Below are 14891 nucleotides of genomic sequence, written 5' to 3' on the forward strand. Positions count from 1 at the left end.
AATATAAAATTTTGGAGCAAATTGTCATTTTGGTCCACTGACTATAGGGGTCCTGTTAATTGCAGTCCATGATTTTCAAAACTGTTAATTGCATACCATGACTATTCAATTTTTATCAATTTTGGTCACTCCGGCCAAATTGCCGGCCAAATGTCGCCGAAAATCCTAAACCTTAAAATATGAGGGTATTTTAGTCATTTCATGCCTCTTTCTTCTTCACCGGCTATGCGTGACATTTTCCAGCTGTCATTATTCAGATTGAAGTCCATAGAATATTTGGTCGGGGATAACAGTCGTCAATTTGCGTTTGAGACCCTTACTGATTCGATTCCGAGCTCTTCCCATTGATTGAGTCTACTCTGTTACTAGCCCCACCGTCTCTCATCTCCTCTTGTCTGTGTAAATGTAAGCATCAGGTTTATTATATCCATCGTTTTTCAATCAACTTGTTACATGCGTGATTGAATCTTGTTGTATGTGGTTTGATCGAATTGCCTTACTAGAGTTTGCAATTAGCTTTTTGTGAATTTTAGTTAATTATCTTTCCTGTTAGAGTTTGCTGTATGTTTTGCTCTGAATTGATTCCCTGTTTTCACGTATTTGTGAAGTGCTCAGCTTATGCTGTGTGTAGAGGCTCAATTTGGTGCTGTGCTAGAATACCCTCGCCGGAAAAAGTCTATGCTATTGAAAGAGATGACTGAAATGTCGCACATCGCCGGAGAAGAAGAAAGAAGCGTGAAATGACTAAAATACCCTAATTATTTTAAGGTTTAGGACTTTCCGGCGACATTTGGCCGGAATGACCAAAATTGATAAAAATTTAATAGTCATGGTACGCAATTAACAGTTTTGAAAGTCGTGGACTGCAATTAACATGACCTCTATAGTCAGTGGACCAAAATGGCAATTTGCTCTAAAATTTTGTGTTATTTAAATTTAAATTTTTATTACATTTTATCTTAATTTATTGAAGAATTTAGAAAAAATTAAGTAAAATATTTCGAATTCGAATATTCGAGTCGAATCGAATATATTCGAATACAGTGACCGAATCGAATACGAATAGAATTTGGGATTCGAATGTTAAACGAATACAAATACGAATATTCATTAGAATAGTCAAATTTGAATCGAATAGTAAGATATTTGACTCGATTCGATTCGTTTACACCCCTACCTAAGCCCCAAGCCCTAAGCATTAAGCCCTGGAAACTTGATCCGGAAGAGGTGTTGGGTCGTTGCTTGAAGGCAAATCCAAAGTTATTGGGTTGGGAGATTTGCTGTTTGGCTGAGGATTTAGACTGCCAGAAGTCTGGTGGGCAGTGAGATATGCTGCTGTAATAAAAATCCAGCAGTTGCATGAAAACAAGAAGGTAAGACTATGGAGCTACTATATGCTATTGTGGTTTTCTGCTAAAAATTAAATAAAGAAGAAGTGACTGTTTTGTTGCTATTTGTGAATCAAGGGTGTGGGTTCATTTTGCTGTTTGGAGTTTCAATTTGCATAGTTACAAAATAAAAAGATGAATATTGCTGAGGTTGGCGGCCTAGCAGGTGCTGCTGCTGTCATATTGATGGACTGTGTTTGATATTAAATAACAGTGGCACGGGTATGTTGTTGCTGCTATATTGAATTTGAGGTGCTGGTTTCGAGTGCATTGAGTGGAGGTTATAGGATGGCAACATTGAATTGAATAATTGATGATGGACTGATTTGAGTAGTGATAACAGCTGGATTAAATCTCTAGACAGGTTGTGAAGTATGCTGCTGCAGATTTTGAATTTGGGAATAAAAATGAGATTGGATTGATTTGAGATTTAAAATTTATGAGAAAAAGGTGAGTGTATGGTTGCATTACTTGATGAATTGAATGAGTTTGTTGATGTTGTAATGGAAGATGGAATAAGATACTGGAAGGGAAGATGAATTGAATGAGTTTGAGCATGGTTATGCTTTGAATAATTTCTTTGAGTTTGGGCAGATTGTGTGTTGATGAAATGATTAAGAATGAAGTTATGGTTTTGATTGAAGAAGACCATCTGATCTCTAAATATGTGGAGGTCAAATGGTTTTATTTGGGATCTTGATTGCTACTGGTAGGTAGAAATTGCTATGAGGATGAATGCTATTATTGGAAATAAAAAGGAGGATGCTATGAGGTCTATGAATCTATGGATTAAATTTGCGAGCCGCTCGGTCAAAGCTCGAGTCGAGCTCGGTCAAAGTTGAATTCGAGCCAAGCTCGAGCGGTTCGTTTAATAATCGAGCCGAGCTCGAGCTCTAATGCCTTAGGCTCGTGGCTCGACGAGCCGCGAGCGGGCCATGTAATATATATATATATATATATATATATATATATATATATATATATATAATATTAAAATTATAAATTTAAAATACTAACAATTTAAAATTAAAATTATAACCAGTAACCCTAGTAATATTTTCCCCAAAAGGCAAAGAAGCGCACCAGTTCAGCACTCCCATCCGCCTTCCGCCTTCCGCCCTCTACCTTCCCACAATCGACCACGGACCACCGAAGCAGCACCGCCTCCCCTCCGTCTTCGCCCTCTGCCATCCTCCTTCCCTCTACTTCCTGCAATCGACGACCAACGGACCGAAGCAGCACCGCCGAAGCCTCCGTCTTCGCCCTCTGCCATCCGCCTTCCGACTTCCCTTTGCTTCCCGCAATCGACGACCGACAGACCAAAGCAGCACCGCCGCGGGACCAAAGCAGCACCACCTCCCCCTCCGCCTTCGCCCACCGGTTGCGCCCTGACGGTAATAATGCCTTACCGGTATATTATTTGAGTATTTGAATATTTGAATACAGTATTGAGCGTAGTGCTCAGTGTACAAGTGAGTTTAGTATATATTTGTCTAAGTTCCAGTGTCGTGTCTCACTACGTGGTTGTGAGTCTTTTTATTCCTTTTAGCTTAGTAACGGAGCATTAATGAGGAGTTGAACATTGGACATCAATGCTTGAGGAGTTGAACGTTGGACATCAATGCTTGAGGAGTTGAACGTTGGTCATCAATGCTGAGGAGTTGGACCGTTGCGCATTGATGCTGAGGAGTGAGGTGTCTTGGGTAGTTTGAACGGCAACTGTCTTGACAAGGTCATGCTAATGGTTCCGGGTCGGGTACCCAATTACCCTGTCACCAGCCCCCCACTCCCTAGCTGGCGAGAATGGCTGAGGTAGCTAGGGAGTAACAATCCTGGTAAGTTCAATTTTTTTTTTACACATCCTCACCTCGGCACTGTGCCGAGGTCACGTAGCTGTGACTTTGGCACGGGGCCGAGGTCACATGACCTCGGCGCTGGGCCGAAGTCATGCCGCGGTGTGACCTCGGCCAGCACCGAGGTCACGCCGTAGCGTGACTTCGGCTACGTGACCTCGGCGCTAGGCCGAGGTCACTCGGCACTGCGTGACTTCGCGCTAGACCGAGGTCACGGGCGTGACTTCGGCCAGCGCCGAGGTCACGGTCCTGACCGTGCCTCGGCGCTGGGCCGAGGTCGCGCCGTTGATTTTTTTTTTTTATCGTTGCTCAGGGCTTTACTTTTGTTTGTCTTTTTTGGTTGAACTGACAGGTTGGTGACCGCCTACTGACCAGGTTAGTTGTTTTACTATGGACGTAGATTCATACTCTGGGTCTTCTGATGATGAAACTTCCTCCTACGATAGTGAGGAAGCATCGACCCATGATGATGACACTGAGGAAACTTTCTCTTCCTCTCTGTCTTCCTCCCCTTCAGGGCATGTCACCGTAGATCATGATCCCCCTTCCCCCGTAGATCACGATCCCCCCCTGCTTTGACTGCTGGTCGCAAAAGGAAGAGGCACAAGACCTCGTATTCCCCCTTAGATAGCTCACTTATTAAAACTATCCAACGCCATCTACACGTTAACGATATAGAGGATATCCGAGGTCTAGTGTGGGAGGATGTTAGAGTTGCCATACCTAGGCATGATGTTAGTATCATGGAACCCCCCGGACCATTATTTTTTGGTGTTCATCTCTTGTCTGTGCAGTTAGGGCTTAGGTTTCCCCTCCACCCTTTCCTAGTTGAATTTTTGAATTTTTATGAAATAGTCCCAGGTCAGCTTGCTCCAAATGGTCACCAGGTCATCGCAGGATTTCTTGCCGTGTGTCGCCATAAATGAGAGGAACCCACCTTAGGTCTCTTTCAGTCGTTGTTTAGAGTCATAAGGTCATCTGGAGAGGGTAAGGGTTCCGTGTGTATCTCTGCTATGCCCCATAAGCAGCTTTTCGATGATCGCCCCTCCTTCAACAAGGACTGGAAATCTAGGTTCTTCTTTGTCTCCCTAGGTGTTCCTTCTCCTTTTACTGTCACGTGTGGCACCCGAGTTAGACGCCATCCAGCGTTAGATGAGAGTCCAAATATGCTTAGGAGGGTAGGGAAACTTCTGGAGGGAGGTCCTTTTAAGGTTGTCGAATGTACTTCTGAGTGGTGGCTTCGAGATGTGGGGTTTAAGAGGATTCGACCAGCTGCTCTTGACGTACCTGGTACCCCTCTCGGTGTTTAGTTATTTCTTGTAACTGTGTGCGGTTTTTCTTGTAGCTGTTTGTCATAACTTGAAATTGTTTGTAGGTGTTATGTCGTCGAGAGGTGCTATATCGTCAAAAGTTGCTCGGTACTTGTCGCAAAGTGGGCAGAATCCTTCCAAGAAAAGCAAAACTGACAGAAAAGGAAAGAAGAGTCAAGCGTCAACAGCTGATGGAGCAGCCAGTAACCTGACGCCTCAGCCAACAAGATCTTCAACTCAACCAAGATCTTCAACTCAGCCCCAGGCTCATACTTCGGATGTGGATCCCTTGCTCGAGGGATCGTCTGCCCAGCCCCCCGAGCAAGGGGAAGCCTCGCTAGTGCCACCTCCATGCATTCGGACCAACTTGATTCGGCTCGGTATGGATGTGCTTCCTGGGAAATCCTTCTTAGAGGGTAGTATTGACGCCCCCGAGCTTGTTCGCAACCTCGTCTCCCCAAGGGATGCAGAAATTCTTCAAGATCAGAGTTTGGCTGTGCTACGTGAGCGATATTGCAAAATGGCGATGGAGTCTGTGTTGATAGGGGACAGTCTTCATTCGCAGTACGAAGCTATGCTCCGCGATGCTCTTGAGCAAAGGAAGAGTCTCACATGGGATATACTATTGCGGGACACCAACCTTAAGGAACTAAGGGGTGAGAACATGACGCTAAAGTCTGACTTTGCAGTGTTAGAGCGAAAGCTGAAGGAGGAACGAAAGGAGCACAAGAAGACTCGTGCTACTGTTACCGGGCTGGAGGAATCTCTTAAAGAGGCACAAGAGACTTACAAGCAATCAGCTGAGTTCAAGAACGACGTCTGGGAGTTTATGAGCTCCCCTGAAGCTGTAAAGGAGTTCTTTGCGTCCGCGGTTGGCCGGGTTGCACTTGAGGCAGAGTCTCAGTTAGCATTCGACCTTGGAATGTTCACCATGCAGCAACAGATTTACCCGGTGCTTAAGGAAAAGAATTCTAATTTTGATCCGCCGGCTATGGGCTTGCCCAAGTTTATGGAGGATCCTGACCCTGAGTCTGAGCACCACCTAGTTGTTAATGAAGATGAGTTGACTGCTGATGCTGCTGATGCGGGATGCGGGAGTGTCTGATCGTCCTACCAACACCAACACTGCTGCCCAGGATGCTGCTGAGGATCCCACCACTGCTACGAAGGATGCTTAGCCTATCTTATTTTATTTTTCATTGTTATTCGTACTCGTACTTTTTTTTGAATACTAGTTTCGTAGTTTATCGTGTTTCGAACACTTGCATTGTTTTTTAATACTAGATTCGAATCTTTTGTGTTTTAAACACTTGCATTTTTTTTTTCGAGGTTTCACCTCGGTATTGTGCCGAGGCTTCACCTCGGCACTGTGCCGCGGTTTCGATTTTTTTTTTTTAACCTTCTATGACGCAGATGAAACATAGAATTTTATAGAATTTTATTCAAAAGGGTTGGACGGACCAATAGAATTTTATTCAAAAGGGGTTGGACAGACCAACATTGTGGACGGACCAAGACAACCTGGACAGACCAGGACTTGACTTCCTACTGATAAAATTTTGTTAAGTGTTGTGAGTTTCATATTTTATCAATCAACCTGCCACCTACTATCATCAACTTGTAAGTTCCTGGGCGAATCACCTCATCTATGATATACGGACCCTCCCATTTTTTCGCGAACTTGCCTCCTTCCAAGGGTTGACTGGCTTCTCTCCTTCTCAAAACATAATCACCTACTTGAAAGTACCTGGGTTTAGCTTTGGCGTCATGATAGGACTTCAACTGCCTGTTGTAGTTTTCCATCCTACAGAACGCAGCTTCTCGCCTTTAATCTATGAAATTGAGATCGGTTCCCTGTTAGATCTCATTTTGCTCTGCCTCGTACTCTTCCATCCTTCTACTCGGTATCATCACCTCTGATGGAGCTCGAGCTTCGAACCCGTAACTCAATGCGAAGGGAGTTTCACCAGTAGCCCTCCTTGGGGTTGTGCGATAGGTCCAAAGGATGCTGTCCAGTTCCTCAACCCACGCCCCGCCAGCTGCTTCCAATTTCCTCTTCAAACCATCAAGGATGGTTCTATTGGCATTCTCTACTTGACCATTCGCCTGTGGGTATGATACCGCCACCCGGCTGTGCTTGATGCCCCATTCCGTCAAAAAGTCTGAAAACTCTCTACCTTCGAATTGACGTTCGTTGTCAGTGATTACTTGGATGGGGATGCCGAAGCGGCATAGTATGTTCTTCTCTACAAACTTTTTACACCTGGCTGCTGTGATACTAGCCAGAGGTTCAGCTTCCACCCATTTGGTGAAGTAGTCAATGGCCACGATAATGTACTTCCGGCTTCCTGAGCCCGTGGGTAGGACTCCTACCAAATCTATTCCCCATCTTGAGAATGGAATTGCTGTGCTCACCGGAGTGTAGTTGGTTGCGGGTCGTCTTGGCAATGTCTGGAATTCTTGACACTTAGGGCATCGCTTGGCGTATTCTGCGCAATCCTTCAACATCTTTGGCCAGAAGAAACCTTGCAGCATGATGCGTCGAGCTATAGTGTATGCTCCTTGATGAGCGGAGCACACTCCTTCATGGACTTCTCTCATCATCAACTCTGCTTCGTCAGGGTATACACACTTCAAGAGTGTGCCATTATAGGATCGTTTATATAACTTGTCTTCCAATATCACGTAGCTGGGTGCCCGCAACCTTGTCAGCTTTGCATCTTACTCGTCCACTGGTAAAGTGCCATCCTTCTTGTACTTTGTGATGTGGTCAATCCAACATGGCTCTCTGGATTGCACGGGGCAGACCCATGAGATGTCGATGCTAGATGTCTCCAAATCCTCAACCCGAGCAATCTTGCGAATGTGGCCGGGGATCCCAGTGCTCAGCTTGGAGAGCATGTCAGCGTCAGCATTCTGTTCTCGAGGTACTTGGTGAATTTCATACCCCTCGAATTCTCGCAAGGTTCGCAGCATTGCGTCCCTGTATCTTTGCATGTTCCCTTCATTGGCTTCGTATTCCCCAGTCACCTGGCCGACCACTAGCTTGGAGTCACATCGGATGCGAATTTTTTCTACTCGTAGTCCTGCTGCTAACCGCAGTCCGTTGAGGAGGGCCTCATACTCTGCCTCATTGTTAGATAATTTGAAATGGAACCTGATTGCATAGTAAGCGCGGAATCCTTCTGGGGTGATGAGCACTACTCCACCACCGCAACCTTTACTGTTGGATGAGCCATCCGTAGACAAGGTCCACCATCCACCATCTTCATTTTCCACCTGCTCCGTCACCTCGCGGGCTGTGCATTCCACTATGAAGTCTGCGAGAGCTTGACCTTTGATGGCGGGTCTTGGTTTGAATTCAATGTCGAACTGGCTGAGGTGCATGGCCCATCTCGCCATCCTAGCAGAGTTAGTGTTCCGTAAGAAACTCCCCAATGGTTGATGTGAGAGTACATGGATGGGATGAGCTTGGAAGTAATGGGCCAACCTTTTAGAGGCACACTATTTTCTCCACGGCAGTGTACCGTAGTTCTGCATCGTGTAGAGCCCTACTCACATAGTAAATGGGACGCTGAGTCCCTCCTTCCTCTTTGACCAACACGGAGCTGATCGCACCCTGTGATATACCCAGGTATAAGAGTAAGGTTTCACCCGCCTCTGGTTTTGCAAGCAATGGCGGGGGTAGNGGATGGTTCTATTGGCATTCTCTACTTGACCATTCGCCTGTGGGTATGATACCGCCACCCGGCTGTGCTTGATGCCCCATTCCGTCAAAAAGTCTGAAAACTCTCTACCTTCGAATTGACGTTCGTTGTCAGTGATTACTTGGATGGGGATGCCGAAGCGGCATAGTATGTTCTTCTCTACAAACTTTTTACACCTGGCTGCTGTGATACTAGCCAGAGGTTCAGCTTCCACCCATTTGGTGAAGTAGTCAATGGCCACGATAATGTACTTCCGGCTTCCTGAGCCCGTGGGTAGGACTCCTACCAAATCTATTCCCCATCTTGAGAATGGAATTGCTGTGCTCACCGGAGTGTAGTTGGTTGCGGGTCGTCTTGGCAATGTCTGGAATTCTTGACACTTAGGGCATCGCTTGGCGTATTCTGCGCAATCCTTCAACATCTTTGGCCAGAAGAAACCTTGCAGCATGATGCGTCGAGCTATAGTGTATGCTCCTTGATGAGCGGAGCACACTCCTTCATGGACTTCTCTCATCATCAACTCTGCTTCGTCAGGGTATACACACTTCAAGAGTGTGCCATTATAGGATCGTTTATATAACTTGTCTTCCAATATCACGTAGCTGGGTGCCCGCAACCTTGTCAGCTTTGCATCTTACTCGTCCACTGGTAAAGTGCCATCCTTCTTGTACTTTGTGATGTGGTCAATCCAACATGGCTCTCTGGATTGCACGGGGCAGACCCATGAGATGTCGATGCTAGATGTCTCCAAATCCTCAACCCGAGCAATCTTGCGAATGTGGCCGGGGATCCCAGTGCTCAGCTTGGAGAGCATGTCAGCGTCAGCATTCTGTTCTCGAGGTACTTGGTGAATTTCATACCCCTCGAATTCTCGCAAGGTTCGCAGCATTGCGTCCCTGTATCTTTGCATGTTCCCTTCATTGGCTTCGTATTCCCCAGTCACCTGGCCGACCACTAGCTTGGAGTCACATCGGATGCGAATTTTTTCTACTCGTAGTCCTGCTGCTAACCGCAGTCCGTTGAGGAGGGCCTCATACTCTGCCTCATTGTTAGATAATTTGAAATGGAACCTGATTGCATAGTAAGCGCGGAATCCTTCTGGGGTGATGAGCACTACTCCACCACCGCAACCTTTACTGTTGGATGAGCCATCCGTAGACAAGGTCCACCATCCACCATCTTCATTTTCCACCTGCTCCGTCACCTCGCGGGCTGTGCATTCCACTATGAAGTCTGCGAGAGCTTGACCTTTGATGGCGGGTCTTGGTTTGAATTCAATGTCGAACTGGCTGAGGTGCATGGCCCATCTCGCCATCCTAGCAGAGTTAGTGTTCCGTAAGAAACTCCCCAATGGTTGATGTGAGAGTACATGGATGGGATGAGCTTGGAAGTAATGGGCCAACCTTTTAGAGGCACACTATTTTCTCCACGGCAGTGTACCGTAGTTCTGCATCGTGTAGAGCCCTACTCACATAGTAAATGGGACGCTGAGTCCCTCCTTCCTCTTTGACCAACACGGAGCTGATCGCACCCTGTGATATACCCAGGTATAAGAGTAAGGTTTCACCCGCCTCTGGTTTTGCAAGCAATGGCGGGGATAGCAAATATTTTTTCAAGTCATCGAAGGCCGACTGACACTCTGGGGTCCATTCAAACTCCTTATTCTTCTTTAGTATCTGGAAGAAGGGGAGGGATCGTTCGGCCGATTTAGATATAAATCGACCCAAAGCCGCTAAGCGACCATTGAGTCTTTGGACTTCTTTGATGGACCGCGGGGGTTCCATGTCAAGAATGGTTTTTACCTTTTCTGGGTTTGGTTCTATCCCATTTCTAGTGACCATAAATCCCAGAAACTTGCCCACATTGACTGCGAAGGTGCATTTTTTAGGGTTCAAGCGTTAATTGAAATTTCTCATAATAGAAAATACCTCGTTAAGGTCTTTGACATGAGAGGCACCTCTATGGATTTTGACAATCATGTCGTCTACGTATGCCTCCATGTTTCGCCCCAGCACTTTTCCAAACAACTTGGCCACCATCCGGGTGTAAGTTGCGCCTGCGTTTTTTAGGCCGAACGGCATGACCAAGTAGCAAAAAATGCCTTCTGGGGTGGTGAACACGGTCTTCTCAACATCTTCCTCATGCATGAATATCTTATGGTACCCACGGAAGGCATCCATGATGCTCATCAATTCGCATCCTGCCGTCTCATCTACCAGCTGATCTATGTTTGGCAAGGGGAATCGATCCATAGGGCAGGCTCTGTTGAGATCTGTATAATCCACGCACATTCTCCACGTGGAGCCTTTTGGGGCCAGGACTATGTTGCTCAACCACTCGGGATAATAGATCTCCTTGACATGTCCTGCCTGTGTCAACGCGACCACCTCGTTTTTCACAAAGTCCCTTCCTTCAGCCGATATGTATCGCTTTCTTTGCTGTATTAGTTTCTTGGTAGGGTCCACGGCTAACTTATGGGTTATGATGTTTCGATTGATACCTGGCATGTCTTCTGGACCCCACGCAAAAACTTCTTTAAACTGTCGGATGACTTCGATTATCTGGGCTCTTAGTTCCGGTGCCAATCCAGTGCCAATCTTTACAACCCTATCTGCTCGTGCGGGATCGACCACCACGTCTTCCATTTTAGATGCAGGCTCGACGCGGGGCCAGCCCTCCTCTTCTTTCAGTACTTTTTCTGCAATGGTGTGGACTTGCAAATCTTTCTGTCCAATTTTCTTGCACGCTTTGACGTAACAGCTACGAGCTGCTCTTTGGTCTCCTCTCGCAACTCCTATCCCGTATGGCGTGGGAAATTTCATGCACAGGTGCTCCATCGAAATTATCGCCTTCAGATCTTCCAAAGCTGGCCTTCCCAGTATGATGTTATGGGCACATGTGAGTTTCACCACAATGAACTCCATATTTATCTTGGAGGTGTTGGGGCTCACGCCTATCTCTACTGGTAGTACCACGGATCCCTCTGTTTCTATTGAATCCCCGGTAAACCCAGAAAGTGGAGTCCGTACCTCTTTGAGCTGATTTCTGGGCAGTCCTAGTTTGGTGAAAGCGTCGTAGTACATCACGTTGACTGAGCTTCCGGTGTCTATGAGTATGCAATGCACGATGCTGTCGTTGATCTCCATCTTGATTACCAACGCATCTCGGTGAGGTAGTGGACCTTCTAGGAGGTCATCGTCAGAGAAGGTAATGGCTTCCCTCCTCTGCTTTTTTCCCTTTGGAAGGCTGACCACCTCACCTACATATAATTGGCGACTCCACTTCTTCCTTTCTGCTTGTGTGTCTCCGCCTGCAGGACCTCCGTAGATAAAGTGTATGGTCTGCTTCTTGTGTTTCCTAGGCTCTTCTGAGTCTTTGTCAGAGAGATCACGCTCCGTTACGGTAACTTGGTCGTGTTCCCTTTTCTTACCACTCGAGGATGACGGTTCGGAGCTGTCATCCTTTTTCCAAACGTTTTTTGGTAGATTGCGCGGAGGTTGTTGCTAGCCTGGCTTCTGGCCTGACTTTTGTTGGCCTGATCGTTTGACGAATTGTCTGAAATATCCCCTCTGGATGAGTTCTTCAATTTGGCGTTTTAGCACGTTGCATTCATCGGTATCATGGCCCACCTGCCTATGGAATCTGTAATACTTGGATTGATCCGCATTTGGGGAGTTGCACGATCCCCATGTCTTCAGCTTGATTTAGGATTACGTTAACTGGGTGAGTTAGCGGTGTTAGATGTCGTAACGGGATGAGGCGCGGTCGGTCATCTCTCCCCTTCTTTGAGGGTGGTTGGTTTGTTCGTGGTGCCTGGCTGGGCGGACTAGCTTTATCAGGTCGCCCACTCTTCTGTCCTTCCTCCTCATCCTTCTTTCTCCTGTCAGCCTCCTCTGCGTCTGCGTACCGGTTGGCCGTTCTCATGAGTTCTTCATAAGAGCGTGGGTGGTGGGCGTTCATTTGTTTGTGGAAATCGCCTGACCTCAGTGCTTGGATGAAGATGAGAATCGCTACCTTCGAATCGAAGTCATATACGTTGTTGACTTCTTTTTTCCATTTGCTTAAGAAGTCTCACAGGTTTACCCCTTATCCTGCTTTACCCCGCCGAGGTGTGAGAATGGTTTCTTATGCTGTATACTTCTTGAGAAATAAGACAAGAAACTTTTGGATAGCTCTGCAAAAGTTCGAATTGATCCGTCCGGGATTGTGTTAAACCAATCTTGAGCCGTTCCATCCAAAGTGGACAAGAACGCTCTGCACATGATGGCATCGCTTGCCCCAATCATTACCATGGCTGCCTTGTATCGTGTCATATAGGTACGCGGATCCGAAGTGCTAGTGTAGGCCTTGATGGTGGGTAGTCGAAAGTCTTTTGAAAGAGGAACTTCCATTATGTCAGGAGAGAATGGAGCAGCCATTCTTACCTCCGGTTCTGGTGAGTGTTCTCTTGCTTCTACCTTCTTTTCCAAATCATCTATCTGCCTTTGGAGTCTTTCCACCAGGCCTTCTTGTGGTGTTTTGTGTCTAATGGAGTGACGCGGAGCCAATCCACCAGATTCGCCCGTCCTTTCTCCGGATGGTCGTTTGGTTACTGCCTTGCCTGCTTGGGGACGGGGACCTCTATTGGAGGATCCTTGCACCCCCAGCCGATCCCGGATAGATCTAGAAGCCGCCGGTCGTTCTCGAACAGATCTGGAAACTGGTTGAGTTCCACCTTCCTGTCGTTGAGTTCTATTTTGCCTCGGAGATTGCACTTCTTCCTCCAGAGGGGGCGGTGGCGGTAGAATCTGGCCTTGCATTCCTGCGACTAGTTGGGCCATTGTCGCCGCCGGGCCTTGCATTCCTGCGACTAGTTGGGCCATTGTCGCCGCCGCCTGTTGGATGACCTGCGCTGCTGCCTGAAGGTCCACCACTTGGGTGGGAGCAGCAGTTGCTGGGAGGGGAGTGCGGCCACCACCATGGTTGTTGTTGAGTTGGCTAGTGCGGCCACCACCATGGTTGTTGTTGAGTTGGCTACGGAGGTCACCTTCTCTACGGTTATTGTTGTTGAGTTGGCTGCGAAGGTCACCTCCGCGGTTATTGTTGAGCTGCTCACGAAGATCACCAAGATTACCCGAGGGGTGACCCTTGTTCACCTGACTAGGTGTATGCGAGCTGCTGGATCCAGATGCCATTGATAGTGATGAGATGAACTGAGTGGTTTGTGATTTTGTGAATTTAGCCTGAGATCTGATCTCGGCTCTCAATGAAAGCACGAATTTAGCCTGAGATCTGATCTCGGCTCTCAATGAAAGCACGAATGACAGTAATAATGCCTTACTGGTATATTATTTGAGTATTTGAATATTTGAATACAGTATTGAGCGTAGTGCTCAGTGTACAAGTGAGTTCAGTATGTATTTGTCTAAGTTCCAGTGTCGTGTCTCATTACGTGGTTGTGAGTCTTTTTATTCCTTTCAGCTCAGTAACGGAGCATTAATGAGGAGTTGAACGTTGGACATCAATGCTTGAGGAGTTGAACGTTGGACATCAATGCTTGAGGAGTTGAACGTTGGACATCAATGCTTGAGGAGTTGAACGTTGGACATCAATGCTTGAGGAGCTAAACGTTGGTCATCAATGCTGAGGAGTTGGACCGTTGCGCATTGATGCTGAGGAGTGAGGTGTCTTGGGTAGTTTGAATGGCAACTGTCTTGACAAGGTCATGCCAATAGTTCCGGGTCGGGTACCCAATTACCCTGTCACGCCCGAAGCAGAACCGCGACCCTCGCCGGTAATTTCTTTTTGCCTTCCTTCCTTCTACTTTTCCTACTATTTTATATGATGTGAACTTGTGAAGATGATTTGTAGCTAGCTAGTCTTCTATAGAGCATTTGCTTTTTATTGTATGTTGAATTGAAAGTTCGAAACAGGTGAAATTCGAGCTTGATTTCGAGCTCAAAATCGAGCTCGAGCAGCTTGATTTCGACTCAATTTAAATATAATAAATAGATGCACGGACTAAATATTAAAAAATATTGTTTGTTGTATTATAGTGAGATAAGTATTATTATAATTACTATAAGTTCTTTATGATAGACTCAATTTAAATATAATAAATAGATGCATGAATTTAAATTTAAATTAAAAACCAAAACAAATTATTAAGTAATAAAAAGTAAATTGAATATTACACATTATTAAAAGCTTCATGGTAAACAAAACATCAGTACTAACGGTATTTGAGTCACCTTAGTGCTACATGTGCGATGCACGAGATGAATATTAGACAATTTAATAATATTACTATTAAGTATTTATTGTCCAATAATATCAGATAAATAATAAATTGACACGAAAAATTTACTACTTTGTAATAATCAAAATTGTATCCATAAATTGCATACCAAATATAAACAATTAGATTATGTTGAAATTATAAAAACTTACATCAATTAAATTGCATGATCATCACTTATATATTTTCCCTATACAAAAATCCATTTATAATGGTTTAAAAAAAATCCATTTATAATATTTATACAGTAATTTATAATATATTCTTAATAGAATTAGGAGCCCAATCATATCCATGAGCAGCCCAATTATGTATCAGCAAATCCAGCCCAATACATACACCCAAAAAAATGCCCA

The 14891-nt window shown here is 45.7% G+C and overlaps 1 protein-coding gene across 1 annotated transcript; it reads right to left on the reverse strand.

Annotated features, from left to right (window-relative positions):
* Positions 1 to 8106: 8106 nt before the first annotated feature.
* LOC116027079 (uncharacterized protein K02A2.6-like) lies at positions 8107 to 8772 on the reverse strand. Its single transcript, XM_031268505.1, has one exon. The coding sequence runs from the start codon at positions 8770 to 8772 to the stop codon at positions 8107 to 8109; it is 666 nt and encodes a 221-aa protein (XP_031124365.1).
* Positions 8773 to 14891: the final 6119 nt, after the last annotated feature.

This window comes from Ipomoea triloba, chromosome 8, assembly GCF_003576645.1.
Source record: "Ipomoea triloba cultivar NCNSP0323 chromosome 8, ASM357664v1".
In the NCBI taxonomy this organism is placed as follows: Eukaryota; Viridiplantae; Streptophyta; class Magnoliopsida; order Solanales; family Convolvulaceae; genus Ipomoea; species Ipomoea triloba.